This window comes from Clinocottus analis, unplaced genomic scaffold (genome assembly GCF_023055335.1).
Source record: "Clinocottus analis isolate CAN_PGR_092001 unplaced genomic scaffold, fCliAna1.0.p SCAF_28, whole genome shotgun sequence".
NCBI lineage: Eukaryota > Metazoa > Chordata > Actinopteri > Perciformes > Cottidae > Clinocottus > Clinocottus analis.
This window is the reverse complement of record NW_027176020.1, coordinates 112501-135707: the sequence shown is the minus strand read 5'-3', so window position 1 is coordinate 135707 and position 23207 is coordinate 112501. Positions and strand designations below refer to the sequence as shown.

At 45.5% G+C, this 23207-nt stretch overlaps 4 protein-coding genes across 11 annotated transcripts in view; 3 read left to right on the top strand and 1 right to left on the bottom strand.

Moving 5' to 3' along the window:
* Nucleotides 1–337: 337 nt before the first annotated feature.
* On the top strand, nt 338–4266 carry lrrc39 (leucine rich repeat containing 39). Of its 3 annotated transcripts, XM_068592813.1 has the most exons (9): nt 338–381; nt 662–829; nt 1085–1193; nt 1272–1428; nt 1510–1646; nt 1728–1873; nt 1943–2095; nt 2252–2452; nt 4176–4266. In XM_068592813.1, exons 2-8 carry the CDS (start codon nt 717–719, stop codon nt 2412–2414), a joined length of 978 nt encoding a protein of 325 aa, XP_068448914.1. In that variant the 5' UTR covers nt 338–381; nt 662–716; the 3' UTR covers nt 2415–2452; nt 4176–4266. The 3 variants fall into 3 exon arrangements, with proteins under 3 accessions (XP_068448914.1, XP_068448912.1, XP_068448913.1); XM_068592811.1 differs by having other exon boundaries at nt 1085–1428; XM_068592812.1 differs by having other exon boundaries at nt 352–381; nt 705–829; nt 1085–1428.
* Nucleotides 4267–4392: 126 nt separating this feature from the next.
* On the bottom strand, nt 4393–7923 carry trmt13 (tRNA methyltransferase 13 homolog). Of its 2 annotated transcripts, XM_068592804.1 has the most exons (12): nt 7725–7923; nt 7252–7417; nt 6722–6768; nt 6470–6536; nt 6325–6381; nt 6182–6251; nt 6008–6114; nt 5677–5916; nt 5505–5577; nt 5359–5433; nt 4850–5204; nt 4393–4734 (listed from the first exon to the last, which is right to left on the bottom strand). In XM_068592804.1, the coding sequence occupies exons 2-12, from the start codon at nt 7360–7362 to the stop codon at nt 4566–4568; spliced, it is 1371 nt and encodes a 456-aa protein (XP_068448905.1). In that variant the 5' UTR covers nt 7363–7417; nt 7725–7923; the 3' UTR covers nt 4393–4565. The 2 variants fall into 2 exon arrangements, with proteins under 2 accessions (XP_068448905.1, XP_068448904.1); XM_068592803.1 differs by having other exon boundaries at nt 7252–7923.
* On the top strand, nt 7710–15717 carry map1sa (microtubule-associated protein 1Sa). Its single transcript, XM_068592802.1, has 7 exons — nt 7710–7879; nt 8793–8894; nt 9520–9602; nt 9785–9925; nt 10095–12954; nt 13318–13532; nt 13613–15717. The coding sequence occupies exons 1-7, from the start codon at nt 7729–7731 to the stop codon at nt 13766–13768; spliced, it is 3708 nt and encodes a 1235-aa protein (XP_068448903.1). The 5' UTR covers nt 7710–7728; the 3' UTR covers nt 13769–15717.
* Nucleotides 15718–17012: 1295 nt separating this feature from the next.
* Nucleotides 17013–23207, top strand: part of palm1a (paralemmin 1a) — a 7382-nt gene continuing 1187 nt past the window's right edge. The window contains exons 1-7 of one of the 5 annotated variants that reach the window (XM_068592808.1): nt 17013–17078; nt 19432–19471; nt 20377–20532; nt 21164–21291; nt 21547–21592; nt 21850–21871; nt 23050–23181. In XM_068592808.1, coding sequence (XP_068448909.1) covers nt 20443–20532; nt 21164–21291; nt 21547–21592; nt 21850–21871; nt 23050–23181 — 418 coding nt within the window. In that variant the 5' untranslated portion in view covers nt 17013–17078; nt 19432–19471; nt 20377–20442. Of the gene's footprint in view, nt 17079–19431; nt 19472–20376; nt 20533–21163; nt 21292–21525; nt 21593–21849; nt 21872–23049; nt 23182–23207 lie in introns of all 5 variants that reach the window. The other 4 variants (XM_068592807.1, XM_068592806.1, XM_068592805.1 and 1 more) reach the window with 4 other exon arrangements.

Here is a 23207-nt window from a genome sequence, read left to right as displayed (position 1 = left end):
TTAGTCTCAGTTTTATTCTGAAGATTTATCTTTAATCTGAAGACATCTGTGGTTGATGATCATAAAGATTATTTATACAACAGTAGTCATGAATAAAGAAAAAGAACGCACAGTTTTACAAATATACATATTTTCAACATGAACAAATCACAACCAGGTCTGTAAACTACGAGTAGCCTACAGATCTAACAGGAAGTGACCGTCTGTGACTTCCTGGGTGCTATTTTAAGGCTGACGATGACGATGCTGCGTCTACGTTCCAGCCGCAGCTCTTCAGAGCGAGCTCATCGTGTCAGAGGTCATGTGACCTGGAGGCTAAAATTATCCAGCTGATCAGATTTCAGCTGAAGAGACGCAGCATGAGGACGACTGCTGCTGGAGGTGAGCAGTACTCAGTACTACCCTGTACCACGATGTACTACCCTGTACCACGACGTACTACCCTGTACCACGACGTACTAACCGGATACTACAACTACACAAAGACTATGAGTAAACAGACTACATCTGTACCACACATAGACCCACACGACCGTAAATGTGTGTTAAATAATACTTTTAGTATTTCATTGACGGTTTTCTGGTATAAACATTAGGGTCTAAATTAATACACAGTTTAAGTGATATTTTAAAGTCTTTCCATGGATCCAACGGCCCTCAGAGGTCAGAGGTCGTCCACCTGAGTGCTGTGACATCACTGACAGGAAGTGGTCATCATGGTGGCCGTGGTGAGCTCCATCACAGCCCTGTGGGAGACGAGGATCAGGAAGGTCCAGGAGGACGAAGATCAGCAGAGGAGGACGAAGACCGGGGGCGGGGCAACCGGCAGGTCAGACTCCGCCTCCTCTGCTGAGAGCTCATTCTATTGGTTCAAGAGGTGCTAAAGAAACAGATGGACAGCTGGTGGCTTCACATTAGAACTAATATTATTACTACCACTAGTTTTATGACTACTAGTATTACTACTACTACTACTACTACTACTACTACTACTACTACTACTACTATTATTATTATTGTTGTGAACACTTCTTCAGACTTTGCCATGGTTTTCATGGTTCATGTGGTTCTGGTCCTGGTTCAGACTGAGTGTTGCGGTCTGGGAGGACCGGGCGGTTCTGGCTCGGCTGAAACAGAAGCTGCAGACGGAAGACGGACGACTCATCCTGCGGATCGAACAGGAGGAGTGGAAGGTACCGGCTCCTCAGGGAAGTGGACTGGAAGGTGGACCTGATGAGGGTCAGGTCTTCATCTCTCTCTCTGTCCTCCAGACGCTGCCGGCCTGCCTCGTCCAGCTCAGTCAGGTCCATGAGTGGCATATTCACCGGACCGGACTGCAGAAGATCCCGGACTTCATCCCCAGCTTCCAGAACCTTTTGGTTCTAGACCTGTCCCGCAACGGGGTCGCGGAGATCCCCAAACAGATCGGTCAGTACCCCCCAATCCTACCAACCGACATATGATAGACCCGTTTCATGTCCTACAGTACAGTTATGGTTCTGGTCTCAGGGAAGCTGACTCAGGTCCGAGAGCTCCTGCTGAGCTACAACAGGATCCAGTTTGTTCCTGAAGAACTGAGCAGCTGTGAAAGTCTGGAAAGACTGGAGCTGGCCATGAACCGGGACCTGAGCCAGCTGCCGGATCAGGTACCACCCAATGCCCGGTTCAGGTTCTAGGTTCAGGTCGTAGTCCTGCAGAGCTGATCCGAGGTCTGTGCTCTGATCCAGCTGAGGAACCTGAAGAAGCTGCAGCACCTGGACTTGTCCATGAACGACTTCACCTGCGTGCCGGACTGCGTGGTCGGGCTGCCGGCGGTCCAGTGGCTGGACATGGGAGGAAACCGCCTGCAGCACTTACCTGAAGACATCCACAGGTGAGTGACGGGGCCATCAGAGGCCCCGCCCCTATCAGCCAATGGACACTGAGATTAGGTTGTCCTCAGGATGGAGACGCTGCACACTCTGTGGCTGCAGAGGAACCTGCTGGAGGACCTTCCAGATACCATCAGCAGGATGAGCAGTCTGGACACGCTGGTCCTCAGCTGCAACCGGCTCACAGACATCCCCCCAGTAATGGGGGACATGGCCAACCTCAGGTCAGTCTGTCCTCAGGTCTTCTTCTGGTCAGTCTGTCCTAAGGTCTTCTCCTCAGGTCTTCTCCTCAAACAGAACCGGATCATATTCATATTTGTGATGTTGTAGACTGATCAACCGGCTGTCGTCTCTCAGCCTCAGTTGTGGTTCTGTTGCAGGTTCGTGAACTTCCGGGACAACCCTCTGGTTCTGGACGTGTCGCTGCCCTGCAGGACGACGAAGGTGGAGGACGACGAAGACGACAGAGAGATGTTTGGACGAGAGTTCATGCAGGTCTACATCCAGGAGGCCCGAAAGAGAGCCGAGCTCCAGCTGCCCTGACCCGCGAGGACGTCTCCCCTGAGCTCCTGCATCCGTCTGTGAGAACCAGTGATCATGTTCACCTGTTCATGTTGTTCATGTTGCTCATGTTGCTCATGTTGTTCATGTTGTTCATGTTGCTCATGTTGCTCATGTTGTTCATGTTGCTCATGTTGCTCATGTTGTTCATGTTGCTCATGTTGTTCATGTTGTTCATGTTGTTCATGTTGCTCATGTTGTTCATGTTGCTCATGTTGCTCATGTTGTTCATGTTGTTCATGTTGTTCATGTTGCTCATGTTGTTCATGTTGCTCATGTTGTTCATGTTGCTCATGTTGTTCATGTTGTTCATGTTGTTCATGTTGCTCATGTTGCTCATGTTGCTCATGTTGTTCATGTTGTTCATGTTGCTCATGTTGTTCATGTTGCTCATGTTGTTCATGTTGTTCATGTTGTTCATGTTGTTCATGTTGCTCATGTTGTTCATGTTGTTCATGTTGCTCATGTTGTTCATGTTGTTCATGTTGCTCATGTTGTTCATGTTGTTCATGTTGCTCATGTTGTTCATGTTGTTCATGTTGCTCATGTTGTTCATGTTGTTCATGTTGCTCATGTTGCTCATGTTGTTCATGTTGTTCATGTTGCTCATGTTGTTCATGTTGTTCATGTTGCTCATGTTGTTCATGTTGCTCATGTTGCTCATGTTGCTCATGTTGTTCATGTTGTTGATACTGTAAACAATGGCGGCCGTGAGTCTTCTCTGCCTCAACATCACTCAGTTATATTTTATCATTCCATAAAACATAACACGCTGCATGGTGTCATAGTGATGTCATGGTGTCATAGTGATGTCATGCTGTCATAGTGATGTCATGCTGTCATAGTGATGTCATGGTGTCATAGTGATGTCATGGTGTCATAGTGATGTGTTATGGTGTCATAGTGATGTCGTGCTGTCATAGTGATGTGTTATGATGTCATAGTGATGTCATGGTGTCATAGTGATGTGTTATGTCATAGTGATGTCATGGTGTCATAGTGATGTGTTATGTCATAGTGATGTCATGGTGTCATAGTGATGTCATGGTGTCATAGTGATGTCATGCTGTCATAGTGATGTCATGGTGTCATAGTGATGTCATGCTGTCATAGTGATGTGTTATGGTGTCATAGTGATGTCATGGTGTCATAGTGATGTGTTATGTCATAGTGATGTCATGGTGTCATAGTGATGTGTTATGGTGTCATAGTGATGTGTTATGATGTCATAGTGATGTCATGGTGTCATATTGATGTGTTATGGTGTCATAGTGATGTCGTGCTGTCATAGTGATGTGTTATGATGTCATAGTGATGTCATGGTGTCATAGTGATGTGTTATGTCATAGTGATGTCATGGTGTCATAGTGATGTCATGGTGTCATAGTGATGTGTTATGATGTCATAGTGATGTCATGGTGTCATAGTGATGTGTCATGATGTCATAGTGATGTGTCATGGTGTCATAGTGTTGTCATGGTGTCATAGTGATGTCATGCTGTCATAGTGATGTGTCATGGTGTCATAGTGATGTGTCATGGTGTCATAGTGATGTCATGGTGTCATAGTGATGTCATGCTGTCATAGTGATGTGTCATGGTGTCATGTGCTTTAAGAGACTTTCATCCAATCAGATTCCTCCTCCTGTGTCTCCATGGGAGCACATACTTCATTAACTCATTAATTTCTAATTACTTATATGATAATCTAATCTTTATTGAAACTTCTGTGTTTCTGTTTCAGAGCCAGACGATGAAACATTTATATTATAGCTTATATATTCATATATTTCCATTTATATTACATGTTATATGTTTCTTGTTTGGTTAAGTTATTAAAGACATGTTCTGTATGATGTTATTAATGTTGTATATAAAGTTATTAATGTTGTATATGAAGTTATTAATGTTGTATATGACGTTATTAATGTTGTGTATAAAGTTATTAAAGACAGGTTGACTTCAGTAGAAAACATTTAATACACAAATCAAACATCGCCAGTTTCATTTTAATCCAAAATAAAAATACTTATATTTCTGTATCAGTCTGTAGATAGTAGTCCGTCCCCCGTCTCCCCGTGACCTTCATTACCCAGAAGGCACGGCGGTCAGCAGCACGTTCCTGTGACCTTCATTACCCAGAAGGCACGGCGGTCAGCAGCACGTTCTCCAGAGTCACCTGACTGCTGACGTAACGAGTCAGTTTGCTGCTGAAGCCGTTCGTCTCCAGGAAGTGAAGTCTGCCGCTGTCAATCAAACGTTTACAGAGACGGCCCGCCTCCTCACGCTCTTCCTGCAGGAACCTGAGGAGGATGAGGAGGAGGAAGAAGAGAAACTCCTGGAAACAGATCCACAAACCAGAAGAGACCTCTGGTTAACCTTCTGGAGGTCAGAGGTCATCAGAGGTCACATATTTACCCGATCACAGCGTCCGCCTCCTCCACCGGTTCGTGCTCTTCGTCGTCTTTCCTCTGATTGGTCCCGTCCTGAGACGCAGGCCCGCGATTTGCCGGTCGGAGTCCACACGTGGCCCAGCTGGACATCCGGCAGAACGCTGAGAACTCTGTCGCCCCGAGTCCGTTCTGCAGGAAGAACCGCCGCCCGACGTAGTGCCGCCACTCACAGCGGTGGTGACAGCACAGCGCCACGGCCAGGCCCAGAACTGGGCCCAGAACCGGACCAGAGTCTGGTTCTGGGGTTTTGAGCCGTTTTGGTGGAGGTTCCCCCTCCTCCAGGAATCCTGGTGATCCCAGCAGACAGCGTAGAGCCAGATCTGAGACCAGAGAGAGACCCGCTAAGGCCACGCCCTCTTTCCCAGCAGCCAATCAGAGATCCGATTGGCTGCCTAGAAATAGGGCGTGGCCTCAGCAACCTGAGATCACAGAGAGACACGCTGACAGCCAATCAGAGGGCAGCACCGCGCTCACCTGTCGCTGCTCCACACAGGTGTTTCCCAACGCCGACCAGAGGAAGCTTCTTCTGCCGGAGCAGCTGGACTTTACCTGGAGACACCAGAGTCAGGACCAGAACCAGGACTCCACAGACCACCAGGCTGCAGGTGCTGGTCTCTTACTTAAGTCCAGATGCTGAATGTCGACCTGCAGCCTCTCAAACTGGACTCCAGGGTCCTGATGCTTTCCATCCACCTGGACCAGAACACAACAGATCAGACCAGTTTGACTTCATAACACATGAAAGGGGATTCTGGCGCCCTCTGCTGGTCTGGATTAATGAGCACTTCTTGCCTTGAAACGGGTGCTGCAGCGTTCCACCAGCAGCAGCTGCAGGTCCTCGCAGGTCTTCAGGTCCTCGCAGGTCTTCAGGTCCTCGCAGGTCTTCAGGTCCTCGCAGGTCTTTATCTGGTCTCCGGTCTTCAGGGCCTCGTGGATCCAGTGGGATAGTTTCCCGCGACCGGCTCCGAACTCCACGAAGCACCGCCCCCTTCCCAGCAGCCCCAGTGCCTCCAGGTGACCTAAAAGAGAGGACTGACACTGACAGGTAAGACCACAACAAGGCTCCGCCTCCTCCGGTGTATGAACACCTGGACTCTGGTGGATCAGAGGTTCTTTTGAGCACCTGCTGCTTCAGGTGTTTGTGGGCGGAGTCTCCGTTCTTTGGGTTGTTGAGTTCCTCCTGGAGGACGGGGTGAGACAGAACGCTGTCGTCCACGTCCCACTGCAACCCTACAACAACAACAACTTGATGATGATGATGTCATCACTCAGGTAAATGGATCCTGGATGAACTCACCTGCGACAGCGGCCCTCAGTTTGTCCAACAGAGAATGTAACTCGGCCCGACTCCGCTCAGATAGACTCACCTGAACCACAGCAGCTTATTGTTATAGTTATTATTATTAGTGTTATTGTTGTTGTTGTTGTGCGAGATGTTACCTGTTGGAGCATCTCTCCGTCAGTGGATCCAGAGTTTATGTTCTCCACATAATAAACCTGCAGAATGGTTCATATATGTATATACACATTAATAATCATATTCATAACATTCATGATAACATTATTCATCATAACAATAACTCACAGGCTTTGTTTTCTCTCTGGCGTTACATTTCTTCAGGTGCTGCTTCAGTTTGTCTTCACTTACAGTGCTGAAGTCACACAAACAGGAAGTCACTCAGTGAAGAGTCACACAAACAGGAAGTCACTCAGTGAAGAGTCATACAAACAGGAAGTCACTCAGTGAAGAGTCACACAAACAGGAAGTCACTCAGTGAAGAGTCATACAAACAGGAAGTCACTCAGTGAAGAGTCACACAAACAGGAAGTCACTCACTGTTTGGGGTCCAGAGGACACGGGATCCTGTTGCTGCTTTCTTCTTCCTAAAACAGGAAACAGGAAGTTAAGAAACGGTGATGACACCCCACTGAAGTACATGAAGTATTGCAGTAGTGGTAGTACGGTAAGGTTATGTCAGCTTATTGATTATTAATCAGACTTTCAGGATAATTATTCAAATCTAAATGATTTATTAACTTCATAATCTAAACATTGGAACCATTTAACTCTTAAATAATTAGTTATTTATTGCAAACTCATAAATCATGATTTGTGTTTAATTATTATTATCATCATCTTTTTCTCCGAGCTGCCTGAAATAAGTTGTTTTACTCTTAAACCCAATTTTTGTCTCTAAATTGTTGAACTAATAAAGTTTAAACTTCAGACTTTCTGATCGTTGTGTAGTGAAGCTGTGTCCCTGAACTCCCCACGGGTCCCTGAACCCACCACAGATCCCTGAACTCACCACGGGTCCCTGAACCCACCACGGGTCCCTGAACTCACCACGGGTCCCATGAACTCACCATGGTCGCGTGCTCTCCACAGAACACTTTTCCTCTCGCGACGATCATTTTGCAGAAGCGTTTTTTCTTCTCCAGGAAGAAGCCACATCTCCCGGGCAGCGCGGCCGCCATGTTGGAGCACGCTGACGCAGATGACGCTGCGCGTTGCCTTCACGTGCTGAGCCAGCTGTAGAAAATACCAACAGTATATTATGGAAATAAATACAAATTAATTGTGTAAAATAATCAGGCTCACAGAACAACGTGGACATTTGTCAAAATAATACATATTGTTAAATCTAGATTTGACTTAAGGTGTAAAACCATTTCCAATCTGGTGGTTATAAAGTTATATTTCTCCTCAGCAGCACGTGAACGCATCCTCCCGCAGCTCTGATTGGCCGCTGTGTACGCCAATTAAAATAGTTTCCCTCCTCTCGTTTTAGCGGGGTGGGGCTTATGTTCCGGTGACGTCATTAGTGGACTGTCCAAACCGTAATGGCGGCAGCAGTAGCGCAGCGGGGCGGTGGTCCCGGTTCTTCTCCCGGTTCTTCTATCACGGCAGCGGCGGACTACTCGGTGCTGGTTGTGGTGGGCTCGCTGCGGCCCGCCGGGCTGCTGGAGCGGCTGCTGCGGCAGATTGACTACGGTGGGTAAAGTTACCCGGTACCGCAGACGGTAACGAGAACTTAGGGACGGAAGTTAGCGAGACCCTTCACAATAAAAGACCCGGTCTAACCGTGTTAAAACAAACGTTTTCACGGTAAACACCTTCAATTTACCGTGCGTGTAGCTTCCAATTAGTGTGTGCAGCTTCCGGTTAGTTGGAGGTGTGTGTGTGTGTGTGTGTGTGTGTGTGTGTGTGTGTGTGTGTGTGTACGTGTGTGTGTGTGTCTGTCTGTCTGTCTGTCTGTCTGTCTGTCTGTCTGTCTGTCTGTCTGTCTGTCTGTCTGTCTGTGTGTGTTTGAGACTTTACAGAAACACGTTTATTGTATTTATTTGGAATACAATTTATATTTTCACATGGTATAAATAATCTTAATCACGTGATGGATATTTAACTAATTGCATTATAGTTCACTTCTGAGTAGGCTTTTATTTAGAAAATCCCTTTTTACCGGAAGTCGTTAGCTTGTGCAGCTTGACGGTCTCGTGTTAAAGTTTCTTCACTCAGCAGTTTGACCCGCGAACCAGATCACTGATGGGTAATCAATAAATCCCCAATGTCCTGGTGATCAGAGATTAGTTTGTCTGGAGAACCATCAGACTGACCCAGTTCAACTGAAGAAACAAACAATCGATCAGCCTCTGACAGCTGAGACCTGATCAATTACCATAAGACCTGATCAATGACCACAGGACCTGATCAATGACCACAAGACCTACTACAGCTATTGATGATCAGCTGATCACACCAGCCATTTAGACTTCAGGTGTGTGTACTATGACCCATCCTGTGTGTACTTCAGGTGTATGTACTGATGACCTTTCTGTGTGTACTTCAGGTGTGTGTACCGATGACCTTCCTGTGTGTACTGATGACCTTCCTGTGTGTACTTCAGGTGTGCGCTGCTGGCCTGTAAACCTGGACGTCTCTGTTCTGGACCAGCAGCTGAAACTCTTTGTGTCGAGACACTCGGCCTTCCTGTCAGAGGACGTCCCAGGTGAGACAACAGGAAGTACACCTGCTAGTTGGTTAGTGTTGTGTAGTTAGTGTTGTGTGTCAGCAGGTCTCTTCCTAGTCTTCAGACACACCACCTCTTTCTTTACGTGTATTATCTTCTCTTTATTTCATACAGTTTGTCTTTGAATGGACAGATGAAAGGGTTTAGCTGTTTTCACACAAACTGGAGCAGAAACTGTACTGAGCTCTGAAGGTCAAAGGTCACTACACCACGTGACAGGAAGGATGACATCGTCTGTCACAGACAGAGACAGGAAGTTATTTAAGTGTGAACTCATAAATACGGTCAGCTGAGATTCTGCTGAACAGCCTGCAGACACACACACACACACACACACACACACACACACACACACGCACACGATCTGCTCCATCTAAACAGGGACGATGTGGTCTCTGTTAATCGGACCCGGTCTGTAATCTGAGGCCCACATTGTGGAGGAGCTCCTCGTGGTGATTAGATTGGGGTCCTGACATGAGAACATCCACCACGTCTGAAACCCTCACGAATCACACAATGACTGAGCTTTATGCATCCTTGTGTTTTCTAGTGTTAAGGTCCGCTAACAGTCGTCTCTGTGATCTAATGCGTGTTTGTCCTGCAGGACAGAGGACGCTGCAGCACCGCGGGGACGTCCTGGACACTCGGGTTGTTGTGAATCCCGCTCACGACTTCGTCTGCTCAGAGGTGAGTAAAAGTCACTCTGGTTCATCATGTGGATCAGATCATCACTGCTGTGTCGCGTCACCCCGGGCCAGAGAAGAATCAATGGCATCTTTATGAGGCGTTGGTGTTCAGTAAAGATGTTATCCTGATGATCTAAGATGAACTACAGTCATTATTATAACACTTTGTTTCCCTGCTTCCAGGTGCGGCGGCTCATCTGTGATCCGTCTCCACACAAACTTCTGGTTCTGGCCGGTCAGTGTGTGGAAGAGTCCGGAGAGATCGTCTTCCAGAGAGGCTGCTTCTCCCTCAGAGACCTCCTCCACATCTTTGAGGAAGACGAGGTGTGTGTGTGTGTGTGTGTGTCTGTGTGTGTGTGTGTGTGTGTGTGTGTGTGTGTGTGTGTGTGTGTGTGTGTGTGTGTGTGTGTGTGTGTGTGTGTGTGTGTGTGTGTGCGCGTGTGTTACTTTTGTGTGTGGTGGTCGTGGTCCTGATTGTGTGAGTCTCTGGTAGGTGGGCCAGCTGTTGCACTCTGCAGACCCCCAGAAGAAGGCCCGCCTCACCCTCAGCTGCCCAGATGTTGGTCTTTGGAAGAGCGTGTTGGAGCAGCACCAGCTGCAGGACTACATCCACATCCAGATCAACCCGCCCCCCGTCCTGCCAGAGATGGAGGGTCTGCAGGAGTTCACGGAGTATCTGTCCGAGTCTCTGGAGCCCGAGTCCTTCTTTGAGCTCCTGGAACCCCCCAGCACCGTGGGGTTCCTGAAGCTCTCTCGGCCGTGCTGCTACATCTTCCCTGGGGGGCGGGGCGACTCCGCCTTCTTTGCCGTTAACGGTTTTAACGTCCTGGTGAACGGTGGCTCGGATTCCCGCTCCTGCTTCTGGAAACTGGTCCGGCACCTGGACAGGATCGACTCGGTGCTCCTGACTCACGTCGGCGTGGATAACCTCCCCGGGCTCAACAGTCTGCTGCTGAGGAAAGTGGCGGAGCAGGAAGAAGAGGCTGCCGGGTCTCAGCCTGAGGAGGACTGGATGAAGAACCTCATCTCCCCTGAGATCGGGGTGGTCTTCCTCAATGTGCCTCTCCGGTTGAAGTCCACGCAGGGAGATCCCAGTGAGCTGCGGAGCTGTGACCAGGCGGCACTCACGCTGCAGAGTTTACAAAGACTTTCCATCAAACCTGAACCCCTCAGCCGGTCTAACGGACCCAGAATAGAACCAATGATCTTGTTTCAAAAGATGGGAGTGGGCCGTCTGGAGCTGTACCCACTGAATCCAGTCACTGGCAGCAAAACCCTTGAAGCTTTAATGCACACTTGGCCAAATAACGGATCCATTGTTAAGGGCTCAGATCTCCCTCTACCGTGCCTTGTTTCCATCTGTGCTTTGCTGGTCTGGCATCCGTCCAGTCCCCAGGAGAGGATCATCCGGGTCCTGTTCCCTGGGTGCACGCCGCAGAACAAGATTCTGGACGGACTTGAAAAACTCAAACATCTGGATTTTCTCAAACATCCGGTCGTGCGTATAAAGGACGTGGGAACACCCAGACCAGAGAAGCAACCGAAACGAGCAGAGAGTCGGGAGAGCCTTAAGTCCTTGTCGAAGGACTTCAGACCCAGTAGTACCTTGCAAAAGGACAAGCTCGCACGAGTGGATGTTAAAAAAACGGAGGTGAAAACGATGCCAAAGGCAGCAGGTGACGCCACACCTAAAGAAAAGAAAGACGGAGAAGAAAAGCCCAAACTAAAGGATCCAGATACGAAATCAAAGCCACCGAAACCGACTGAAAAGCTTTTTCCAAAGAAAGATGTGTCAAAAGAAGAGAAAAGGGAAGTGAAAAAGAAGGAAGAGAAGGTCACGGCAGCTGTTGTCAAGAAAGAAGACAGTGGAGAGAAAAAGAAAGAAGCTGTAAGTACAAAAGCAAAGAAAGAAATCAAACCTGAACCAAAGAAAGACAGACAGAAAGAGGTAAAAAGCAGACCAGCTGTGAGGGAAGTGAAGAAAGCAACGAGTACAGAAGGAAAGAAAACTTCTGGAAAGAATAACTGTCTTCCAAAAAAAGACCCGACGTCTTTAGGGACCAGAGGTAGCCCCGGTTCAAAGGAGCAGGAGAACCAGAAGGAGACGGCTTGCTCCAAGGTGTCCTTACCTGAGGACATGAGGGCGGACTTTGAAAGTCTTCGTTTGGAGGACAACAATGGGAACGACTCCAAGGCCTCGACTTCTGATGGAGCAGAGACCAATAGGAACCAGACCTCGGCAGTACTCCAGAGTCCAGAGACTTTTTGTTGTATGGAGACAAACCAGGTCTCCAATCAGAACTCGGGACGCACAGCTTCCCATCGGCCCTCTGGAGAGGACGGTCTGGGTTTTGGTGACGATGGCGTCTTCGGGAGGAGAGGATCCAGTCTGGGCTTTGAGGACAGCAAGATGTCCGACCTGGAAAACTCCCCGTCCTCTCAGAATAAGCAGTCGGGTCTTTTGACACTTAGTCCTTTTAAAGAGTCGATGCCGGACTCCTCCGCCTCCATGACCTCCGTGCCGGCGGAGGTGGACTCTCCTCCCTCGACAGATGTTGATAAATCCCTGTCGGTGTCTTTAGAGCCCAGAGGCCCCGTGGGAGATCAAGTCTACTCTATCGGACATGTCAGAGAGTCTGACACCGTCACAGGAGTGTCCTTACTTCCGGGATCGAACCAAAATGGGCTCAGCGGATCAGCGGATCGCATCCACGGGATGTCGGACCTCATCTCGGACGTCCCGCATGATGTAGACCTCTGCTTAGTGTCGCCCTGTGAGTTCCAGCACCCCAAGACTCCAGACAACCATCAGCATGTGAGTCCTGACGTCTGCGACAACAACAACCACTCGCAGGATCAAAGCAGCAGCGACCGCCCTTCAGTCGGCAGCCAGGAAGCTCCGCCCACGTCAGCCAGCGAGTCCGTCCAGACTGGCCCGGAGTCCGACGCCCCCCCTGGTGCAGAGGAATGTCCATCCATCGCGGCGGAGATGGACTATGATGATGACTCCTGTAGCCTTTTCCCACCCAGTCATCCACCAGATTCCCCCAGTTCTCAGTCTTCCCATGGGGGACGGCATGACCCCCCGCCTGCCCCGCTCAAGGACTTGCCACCGTTACCGCCCCCGCCTGGAGCCTGCATGGCCGACGCAGAGGCCGGCAAGAACCTGAAGAGTTCAGCTGCCAAAACCAAGAAAGCAACCGGCAAGACGCAGAGGGCTGGAAGCACCACAGCCCAGACCGGCAAGGCCCCGACGGGATCCCTGAAGATCATGGCCAGCCTCGACACAAAGCCATCGTCCAGGAGCTCACTTGGAGGCTCTAGGATTGGTCCCGCGAAACCGTCTTCCTCAGGTAGGCGGCCCGTCATGAAGTGTCGTCTGGTTCTGTTGGTTCTGTTGGTTTGTGACACATTTCTAGTCTGTGAAACGTTAAATACAACACAGACACAGAGAAACACGTTTCTACAGACCGCTTCAGATTAAATGATGATACCTTAAGTAAAACCAAGTTACTGTTTAGTCACATTTGAGTATTTCCTAGACATAGTATAAAACTGAAGGCCTCCGTTAAGGCCTGTGAGTTCTGTTCGTAGGCCCAACAAAGTCTTCTGAATTGGATCCAGATCTTTGTTCCACGACCTTTTCCTGCATTCTAATACACAAAAATCATTCAGGTTTAAACAGTTTTCATCTCCTTTTTCTGACTTCCCACCAGCTCCCAAAGCTGCAGGTTCCTCCGGTTCTGTGGTCTACGTGGACCTGGCCTACCTACCGTCCGGCTGTGCCTCGTCCACCGTGGACCCGGACCTGTTCAGAGGCCTCCGCTCCTCGTATTACGTCATCAGCGGAGACGACCCGGTGAAGGCGGACTCCATGAGGAGCCTCCTGGACGCCCTGCTGGAGGGGAAGGGCGGCTGGCCGGAGGTCCAGGTTCGCGAAAACTCGTTTGTTTGCTTCTCATTCTTTGTGCTCTGTCCTCTGATTGGTCCGTTTCCCTGACCTTTCCTCAGGTGACTCTGATCCCGACGTTTGATTCGCTGGCGATGCACGAGTGGTACCAGGAGACCCACGACCGGCAGAGGGAGCTGTCCATCACGGTGCTGGGCAGCAACAGCACCGTGGCCATGCAGGAGGAGACCTTCCCCGCCTGCAAGGTGGAGTTCTGAGCGGTGGAGAGGGTACTTTGTTGTCATAGTTACGTCCTGACAGACCAATGAAAGGTGGAGTTGATCTGTCAACTGAACCTGAAACTCCTCCCCCTTCGCGCGAGTCATGTGACTGCTCAGGTACTTGTTCTTAGTCAAGAGGGCGATGAAACAGGAAGTCACGATTTTGGTCCTTTACATTTCCTGCGCATCTGTGACATCACTTCCTGTCACTCCCCCTCTGCTGGATAAGTGCCTTCAGGTCGCTGCTAACTAGCATGAGGCTCTTTTTAACAGCAACGTCTTCCTGTGATTCGATTTCACTTCATGAGTTTAGTCACATATTGTATAAAGTGACTTCTGGGAGCAAAACATTTATTTAAAGTACAGATCGTTATTGATGAAGCACAGTAAACAGTAAAGCATTAGCCGTTAGCCTAGCGTTCAGCTTCAAGTTTCATTTGGTAACAGATCAATACCTTGATCGTTATCAAATGTTCTAATTATATTTATCTCTTGATTCTCAGAACTTTGTACTCATCTGCATCAGGTTTGTCTCCAAAATTTAATCTCATCGTGAATAGTTTAATCTCATCATGAATAGAGTTTAATCTGGTCATGAATAGAGTTTAATCTGGTCATGAATAGAGTTTAATCTGGTCATGAATGGAGTTTAATCTGGTCATGAATGGAGTTTAATCTGGTCATGAATGGAGTTTAATCTGGTCATGAATGGAGTTTAATCTGGTCATGAATGGAGTTTAATCTGGTCATGAATGGAGTTTAATCTCATCATAAATAGAGTTTAATCTCGTGATGGGTAGAGTTTAATCTCGTGATGGGTAGAGTTTAATCTGGTCATGAATAGAGTTTAATCTGGTCATGAATGGAGTTTAATCTGGTCATGAATGGAGTTTAATCTGGTCATGAATGGAGTTTAATCTGGTCATGAATAGAGTTTAATCTGGTCATGAATAGAGTTTAATCTGGTCATGAATAGAGTTTAATCTGGTCATGAATAGAGTTTAATCTGGTCATGAATAGAGTTTAATCTGGTCATGAATAGAGTTTAATCTGGTCATGAATAGAGTTTAATCTGGTCATGAATAGAGTTTAATCTGGTCATGAATAGAGTTTAATCTGGTCATGAATAGAGTTTAATCTGGTCATGAATAGCCCCCACGTTGCCTTTCAACAGATCTCAGATCAGTTTACAGTTTCTATCCTGTTCTGTGTGATGCTCTAAATACTACATCTCCCATGAGCCTCAGCGGTTACGTCGTATTCATTACACTCTGCATCTGCTGAATTGATCCAAAATGTAAAAGTGAATTGATTTGATTGTCAGAATTTATCTGCCCGGCAACCGCGTGGAGCTCTGTGATTGGATGCGTCTTACCGCAGTGCTTTCTGGGACTTGTAGTACTTTCCTCCAGCTGAATCTGTTCACAGTTTGAATTGTTTTGTACTTCAGATGAAATCCTTCCTTGAACATTCAAACACACATTTCAATCTTTAACTTATTTATTTATTTAAATTCTGTTCTGCATTCCAGCTGCAGCTTCTTCCTACTTTATTGATCGCTAATAAACTGAAGAGTTTACTAATCATAACTTTTCTGGTTATTGATCTGCAGATCACAAGTTAAAAAAAATACTTTTAAGATAAAAAGTAAAAGAAAATGTTTAATTCACAGAATGTTCTTTTTTATAAGTGATAGGTAATATTTTGGCTTTTATTGATTAAATGACAACATTTTGATGGTCTTCATCATTTAAATGTTTTATTTTAATAACAACTTTAACTTTTTATTTTTTTCTTTATCAGAGACTCTAAAAAATTATAGTGTTAAAGATGTCAATTATTAGTTTACACACACACACACACACACACACACACACACACACACACACACACACACACACACACGTCACTGTGTACTCAAACACTTTCAAAATAAAAGTTTTCCTTTAACAGTCTGCAGTGTTTTATTTTGAAAAGACTTAAAATGTTCAACGTTACAACAAATGTCTGCTTCTGCATCTTTAATAACACAATAATAACTGTCACATGAGCCGCGTCTGCTGCTGACAACTGATCACTTTATCATCATGAAGATCAATATTACTTCCTATTGATCATGAAGATCAATAGGATCATGAAGGTCCTTGACCTTCATGATCAATATGATGTCATATATACCATGAGGATCAATATGACGTCATATATACCATGAGGATCAATATGACGTCATATATACCATGAGGATCAATATGACGTCATATATACCATGAGGATCAATATGACGTCATATATACCATGAGGATCAATATGACGTCATATCCAGATGTTTTTAATAATCCTCATCTGAAGAAATCTGATCAGCTGTAATGATTGATGATGTCATCACTACTGGAAAGTATTTACATCAGTAAAGTATGAATAAACACTTATTAATAAACTATTTACATTATTTAACACGTTTATAAACACATCAACGTGTTTATGAAGAGTGTTTATTAACGTGTTAACAAACATGCTGGTATGTTTATTAACGTGGTAAACATACCAGCATGTTAATTAACATGCTGGTATGTTTATTAACGTGGTAATAAACATACCAGCATGTTAATTAACATGCTGGTATGTTTATTAACGTGTTAATAAACATACCAGCATGTTTATTAACATGTTACATTAGAGCAGGGGTGTCAAACATACGGCCCGCGGGCCGGATCCGGACCGCCAGGGTGTTCAATAGTAAAATCAGCAGAGCTGGGATTCAAACCTCTGACCCTCTGTTGATAAGACAGACATGCAAACCATTGATCAGTCGCAGAGAGCTGATGTCTGAACATCTGGTCTTAATGTTTCTAGTTAATTGTTGAAATACCTTAAAATAGAGCTTATCATCTAAAAACCTTCAACAATGATTTAGCCATAGAGAAACATTGTCGTTAATTATGCGTTATGCTGTGATTTTAAGAATTTTAATTTAATTTAAATAATTAATTTACAAACGTAGAATCCATAATTTATGAACTCTGAATCATAATCATGAAACCTAATAATCGAGTTTATTAATCCAGAATAAACATTTATAACTGTGTTAATGAACTAATGTTGGAACAATGATTTATTAATAATGTGTTATTGTAATAGTGTTTTATTATAATAGTGTATTATTATAAGAGTGAATTAGTATAATAACGGTGGTTTATTATAAACCCCATCACGTGACTCCTCCCCCTCCCTTCCTCCTCCCCCCCTCCCTCATGGGCGGGTCTCTCCTCTCAGCAGATGAAGCTGCAGCTCTGATACGCAACATGGAGTGAGTACACCTTCTTTATCTCCTTCCTTTTCTCCTCCTCCTGTTTAATTGTCTGTGCGTGTAACGTGTGTGTGTGTGTGTGTGTGTGTAATGTGTGTGTGTGTAACGCGTGCAGGGTCTCGCGTGTCGTCATTGTGCGGCATCAACCCGCCAAGTCAGCACGAGATCACCGGAAACACCGTCTGAGTAGAGTGATGAAGAGGAGGGGATGAAGAAGAGGAAAGGGTTAAATGATGAGGAAGAGGAAAGGATTAAATGATGAAGAAGAGGAAAGGATTAAATGATGAAGAGGAAATGGTTAAATGATGAGGAAAGGATTAAATAATGAAGAAGAGGAAAGGATTAAATAATGAAGAAGAGGAAAGGGTTAAATGATGAAGAAGAGGAAAGGGTTAAATGATGAAGAAGAGGAAAGGGTTAAATGATGAAGAAGAGGAAAAGGTTAAATGATGAAGAAGAGGAAAAGGTTAAATGATGAAGAAGAGGAAAGGGTTAAATGATGAAGAAGAGGAAAGGGTTAAATGAGGAGGAAGAGGAAAGGGTTAAATGATGAAGAAGAGGAAAGGGTTAAATGATGAAGAAGAGGAAAGGGTTAAATGATGAAGAAGAGGAAAGGGTTAAATGATGAAGAAGAGGAAAGGGTTAAATGATGAAGAAGAGGAAAGGGTTAAATGATGAAGAAGAGGAAAGGGTTAAATGATGAAGAAGAGGAAAGGGTTAAATGATGAAGAAGAGGAAAGGGTTAAATGATGAAGAAGAGGAAAGGGTTAAATGATGAAGAAGAGGAAAGGGTTAAATGATGAAGAAGAGGAAAGGGTTAAATGATGTTCTCTCTGCTCTACTTTTCTCGGTGGAAGCAGACCAGACCTCTCTGATTACTTATTGATCCGGTTTTACCACAAAGGAACAAATCCACGATTAATAACATCTATGAGATCAATAAGACGATATGAGATAGAGTCCTCCAGCTGCTCTGGAACTGTTCTCTACGACACTGGGACCAGTCCCTCTACAACACTGAACTGGTTTCCAGCGTAGTTGAACTGGTTTCTAGTGTAGATGAACTGGTTTCCAGCGTAGTTGAACTGGTTTCCAGCGTAGTTGAACTGGTTTCCAGCATAGTTGAACTGGTTTCCAGCGTAGTTGAACTGGTTTCTAGTGTAGTTGAACTGGTTTCCAGCGTAGTTGAACTGGTTTCTAGTGTAGTTGAACTGGTTTCCAGCGTAGTTGAACTGGTTTCTAGTGTAGTTGAACTGGTTTCTAGTGTAGTTGAACTGGTTTCCAGCGTAGTTGAACTGGTTTCCAGCATAGTTGAACTGGTTTCCAGCATAGTTGAACTGGTTTCCAGCGTAGTTGAACTGGTTTCCAGCGTAGTTGAACTGGTTTCTAGTGTAGTTGAACTGGTTTCCAGCGTAGTTGAACTGGTTTCCAGCGTAGTTGAACTGGTTTCTGGTGTAGTTGAACTGGTTTCCTGTGGTCCCAGTATTAGTGTTGTGTTTTTCCTCTTCTGCTTAGATTCTCTGTGCTGCAGTCCGGTCTCCATGAACAAGTTTGAACAAGACACATATTGCACATTGAACAAGTAGAGTTACACATTGAACATGTAGAGTTACACATTGAACATGTAGAATTACACAATGAACAAATAGTTACATATTGAACATGTAGAGTTACACATTGAACATGTAGAATTACACAATGAACAAATAGAGTTACATATTGAACATGTAGAGTTACACATTGAACATGTAGAATTACACAATGAACAAATAGAGTTACATATTGAACATGCAGAGTTACACATTAAACAAGTAGAGCTAAACGTTGTACATGTAGAATTACACAATGAACAAATAGAGTTACACATTGAACATGTAGAGTTACACTTCGAACATGTAGAGTTACACTTTGAACATGTAGAGTTGCACATTGAACATGTAGAGTTACACTTTGAACATGTAGAGCTACACTTTGAACATGTAGAGTTGCACATTGAACATGTAGAGTTACACATTGAACATGTAGAATTACACAATGAACAAATAGAGTTACACATTGAACATGTAGAGTTACACATTGAACATGTAGAATTACACTGTGAACATGTAGAGTTACACTTTGAACATGTAGAGTTACACATTGAACAAGTAGAGTTACACTTTGAACATGTAGAGTTACACATTGAACAAGTAGAGTTACACATTGAACATGTAGAATTACACAATGAACAAATAGAGTTGCACATTGAACATGTAGAGTTGCACATTGAACATGTAGAGTTACACTTTGAACATGTAGAGTTACACTTTGAACATGTAGAGTTACACTTTGAACTCTTTCCCCTCTCTCTCAGTGTCGGTGAGGCTCAGCAGGATAGACAACATCTCGTCACAGTGAGTTAAATTTACATACTATCAGTGAACACACCATCTCAAACCAATACACACACACACACACACACACACACACACACACACACACACACACACACACATAACTGATGTACAACCTCTGACTGCAGTAGATATTTAATAATAATATTTAGATTGTATTGAGCGCTTTTCTGAATACTCAAAGACGCTTTAAGTCTTTCACTCAGTGATGAGAGGAGCTCCATCCTCATGAGCTCTTTCTCTAATGCACTTATTGATCCACACACACACACACACACACACACACACACACACACACACGTCCTGTGTAACTTCATCTTCCGGCTATGACTCATGAATGATGAGAGTAAAACATTATTGTTATGAATAAATTAAACGGAGGTCAGTTCATCTTTTAGCTTCAGAAACAGGAAGTGAAGGTTTAAGATATCAAAGCTTCTTCTAATACTTTGTTTAAAGTACTCAAGTACTTTATGTTGATAAATCTCTCGTGGAGGTTAGAGGTGTGAACAACTACTGCGTTGCAAAGCTTCAGATGTATCAGTAGTAGTATTAGTACATCAGTAGTAGTGCATTACTAGCGGGAGCACTGTAGAAGTTTTACTACTGTAGTATTAAGGGTACTGTAGCATCATTAGTAATATAGTACTAAGGGTACTGTAACAGTATTAGTACTTTGGGAGTACTAAAGTAATATTTTTTAGTAGTAGTAGTAGTAGTAGTAGTAGTACACTTGTGTAAACATTTGATAATATGTATTATCTGTGTTTATACTGTAAAACATAAAGTACAGTTAAAGTGTGGTACTTGTTGTATTAAAGTATTGTTTGTACTTTTGTTTGTTTGTTTATGTTGTTGACTGTTGTTGTTTGTTTTTGTTGACGTCCGGTTCCTCATATGTGCAGCGTACTGAACGGGTTCTATCGTGGTTCCTGTAGCGTTTTGACCCTAAGCCTACACCGTTTCCCATCATGCATCAGGAGAACAGGAAGTGGCAGACGGAGATGGAGAACAAGAAGCGTCAGCTGGAGGACGACAGGAGAGCCCTGCAGCACCTGAAGGTCAGTTCTGGCCTGGATCCTTCTGGGTCCTCCTGGGTCCATTCTGGGTCCTCCTGGGTCCTCTTGGGTCCTCCTGGGTCGTCCTGGGTCCTCTTGGGTTCTCTTGGGTCCTCCTGGGTCCTCTTGGGTCCTTCTGGGTCGTCCTGGGTCCTCCTGGGTCCTCCTGGGTCCTCTTGGGTCCTCCTGGGTCCTCCTGGGTCGTCCTGGGTTCCCCTGGGTCCTCTTGGGTTCTCTTGGGTCCACGTTGGTCCACGTTGGTCCTCCAGTCTTGAAATCATCCAGTCAGAGGGATCTACTTACAGCATGGACCAAAGGAGATTCCCTGGACCCCCTGAACCCCCTGAATCCCCTGGACCCCATGAACCCCCTGGTCCCCCTGGACCGGGCTGAGGACCGCTGCAGGTCTCAGATCAGCCGTTTCAATGTGGAACCACAGAACTGCTGAGACTGCTTTCAGTGGTGTGTCCGTGTTGGAGGTTCTGCTGGTCTGGAGGTTCTGGTTCAGTACGGCAGCTTCTGCATGTTTAGTTTGGTCGTGCGTCAAGTGACCACCGGCAGACCAGGAAGTGACCTGAGTATTTGATGTTTGATGTTTTGCACTTCCTGTTCAGTGATTGTACTTCCTGTCCAGTCCAAGGCCCTGAGGGAGCGCTGGCTGCTGGATGGAGCGCCCTCTGCTGGACCGGAGCAGGACCACGCCAGGAGGCAGCTGGAGCAGGACGAGGCCAAGACCAGGAGCCTGGAGGCCACCATCAACAGGTCTGGTCTAATCTGGTCTAATCCGATTGAATCTGGTCTCCTGATCTGATCCCAGACCAGTTGTTAAACATCCAATAATCTGAGTTTAACTTGATGTTCAACTGGGAATCGAGCCACCGACCTCGTGGTTAGAGGACGCTCTGCTATAACTTCTGTGACATTATCTGATATTTTATATTTTGATACAAATGTTATTAATATTTTTCATAATTCTGTTTAATTAACGACTTCAAGACGATTTCCTGTTTGCTGCAGCTTGGAGGAGGAGCTGGTTACCATGGAGACCGCCACACACACAACTGTGAGCACACACAGTGACACACAACACAGTGACACACACACACACACAGTGACACACAACACAGTGACACACGCACACACAGTGACACACACATACACACTGTGGCTGTACTGCACTCTGCCGCCTCGAGGAGGCGCTGCAGGTTGAAGACCAGCAGTCTGCTTCGTTTTCTATTTTATTTTGTAGTTTTAAAATGCAGTTTCCTGTTTCCTGTTGGACACTAAAGTTGAACTTCCTGTCTGTCTCTGTCCCCGAAGGCGTCATCAGGATCAGTTAAAGGTGCAGTTCTTGTTGTGTCGTTGTTGTGTCTCCTCTTCCTCTCACTGTGTCTTCTGATCAGCTGTAGAGGTCAAAGGTCACAGCAGCCTCAGCGAGATGGATCAGATAGGTCAAGGTGACACTTTGCCGGACTGGATTTTGTTATCAGATTACAGGTCATATTGGATTATTCACGTGACACTTATCACATTGCAGTACCGAGTTGTCAAATTCACGACTCAGATTACAGTAATATGATTACAGTGAGGCAGATTACAGTGAGAGAGACCACAGTGAGACAGATTACATTGAGACAGATTACAGTGAGAGAGACCACAGTGAGACAGATTACATTGAGACAGATTACAGTGAGAGAGACCATAGTGAGACAGATTACAGTGAGAGAGATTACAGTGAGACAGATTACATTGAGACAGATTACAGTGAGAGAGACCATAGTGAGACAGATTACAGTGAGAGATTACAGTGAGACACATTACAGTGAGACTGATTACACTCAGACAGATTACATTGAGACAGATTACACTGAGACACATTACAGTGAGAGAGACCGCAGTGAGACCGATTACACTGAGACCGATTACACTGAGACAGATTACAGTGAGACAGATTACATTGAGACAGATTACACTGAGACATACTGCAGTGAGAGAAATTACAGTGAGACAGATTACAGTGAGACAGATTATACTGAGACAGATTACAGTGAGACAGATTACACTGAGACATATTACAGTGAGACAGACTACATTGAGACAGATTACAGTGAGACACATTACAGTGAGAGAGACTAGAATGACAGAGACCATAGTGAGGCAGATTACACTGAGACAGATTACACAGACAGATTACAGTGAGACAGATTACACTGAGACAGATTACACTGAGACAGATTACATTGAGACACATTACAGTGAGACATACTGCAGTGAGAGAAATTACAGTGAGACAGATTACACTGAGAAAGACTACAGTGAGTGAGATTACAGTGAGACAGATTACAGTGAGACAGACTACAGTGAGACAGATTACATTGAGACAGACTACAGTGAGTGAGATTACAGGAGACTGAGAGAGGTCAGAGTGACTTTAGGTGTAACATTTAACCTGTATGTCTGTCTCTTTCTGTGTGTGTGTGTGTCTCTCTCTCTAACCCTGTGTGACCTTTGACCCCTCAGCCATGTACTCGGTGGAGATCACAGTGGAGCGTGACAAAGTGACAGGAGAAACCCGCGTTCTGTCCACCAACACCTCACTTCCTGTTGACGTGTCTCATCACGGAGTCAAAGTGTACGAGGACGAGAGGAAAGGTGATGTCATCAGACCCGTAAGACCA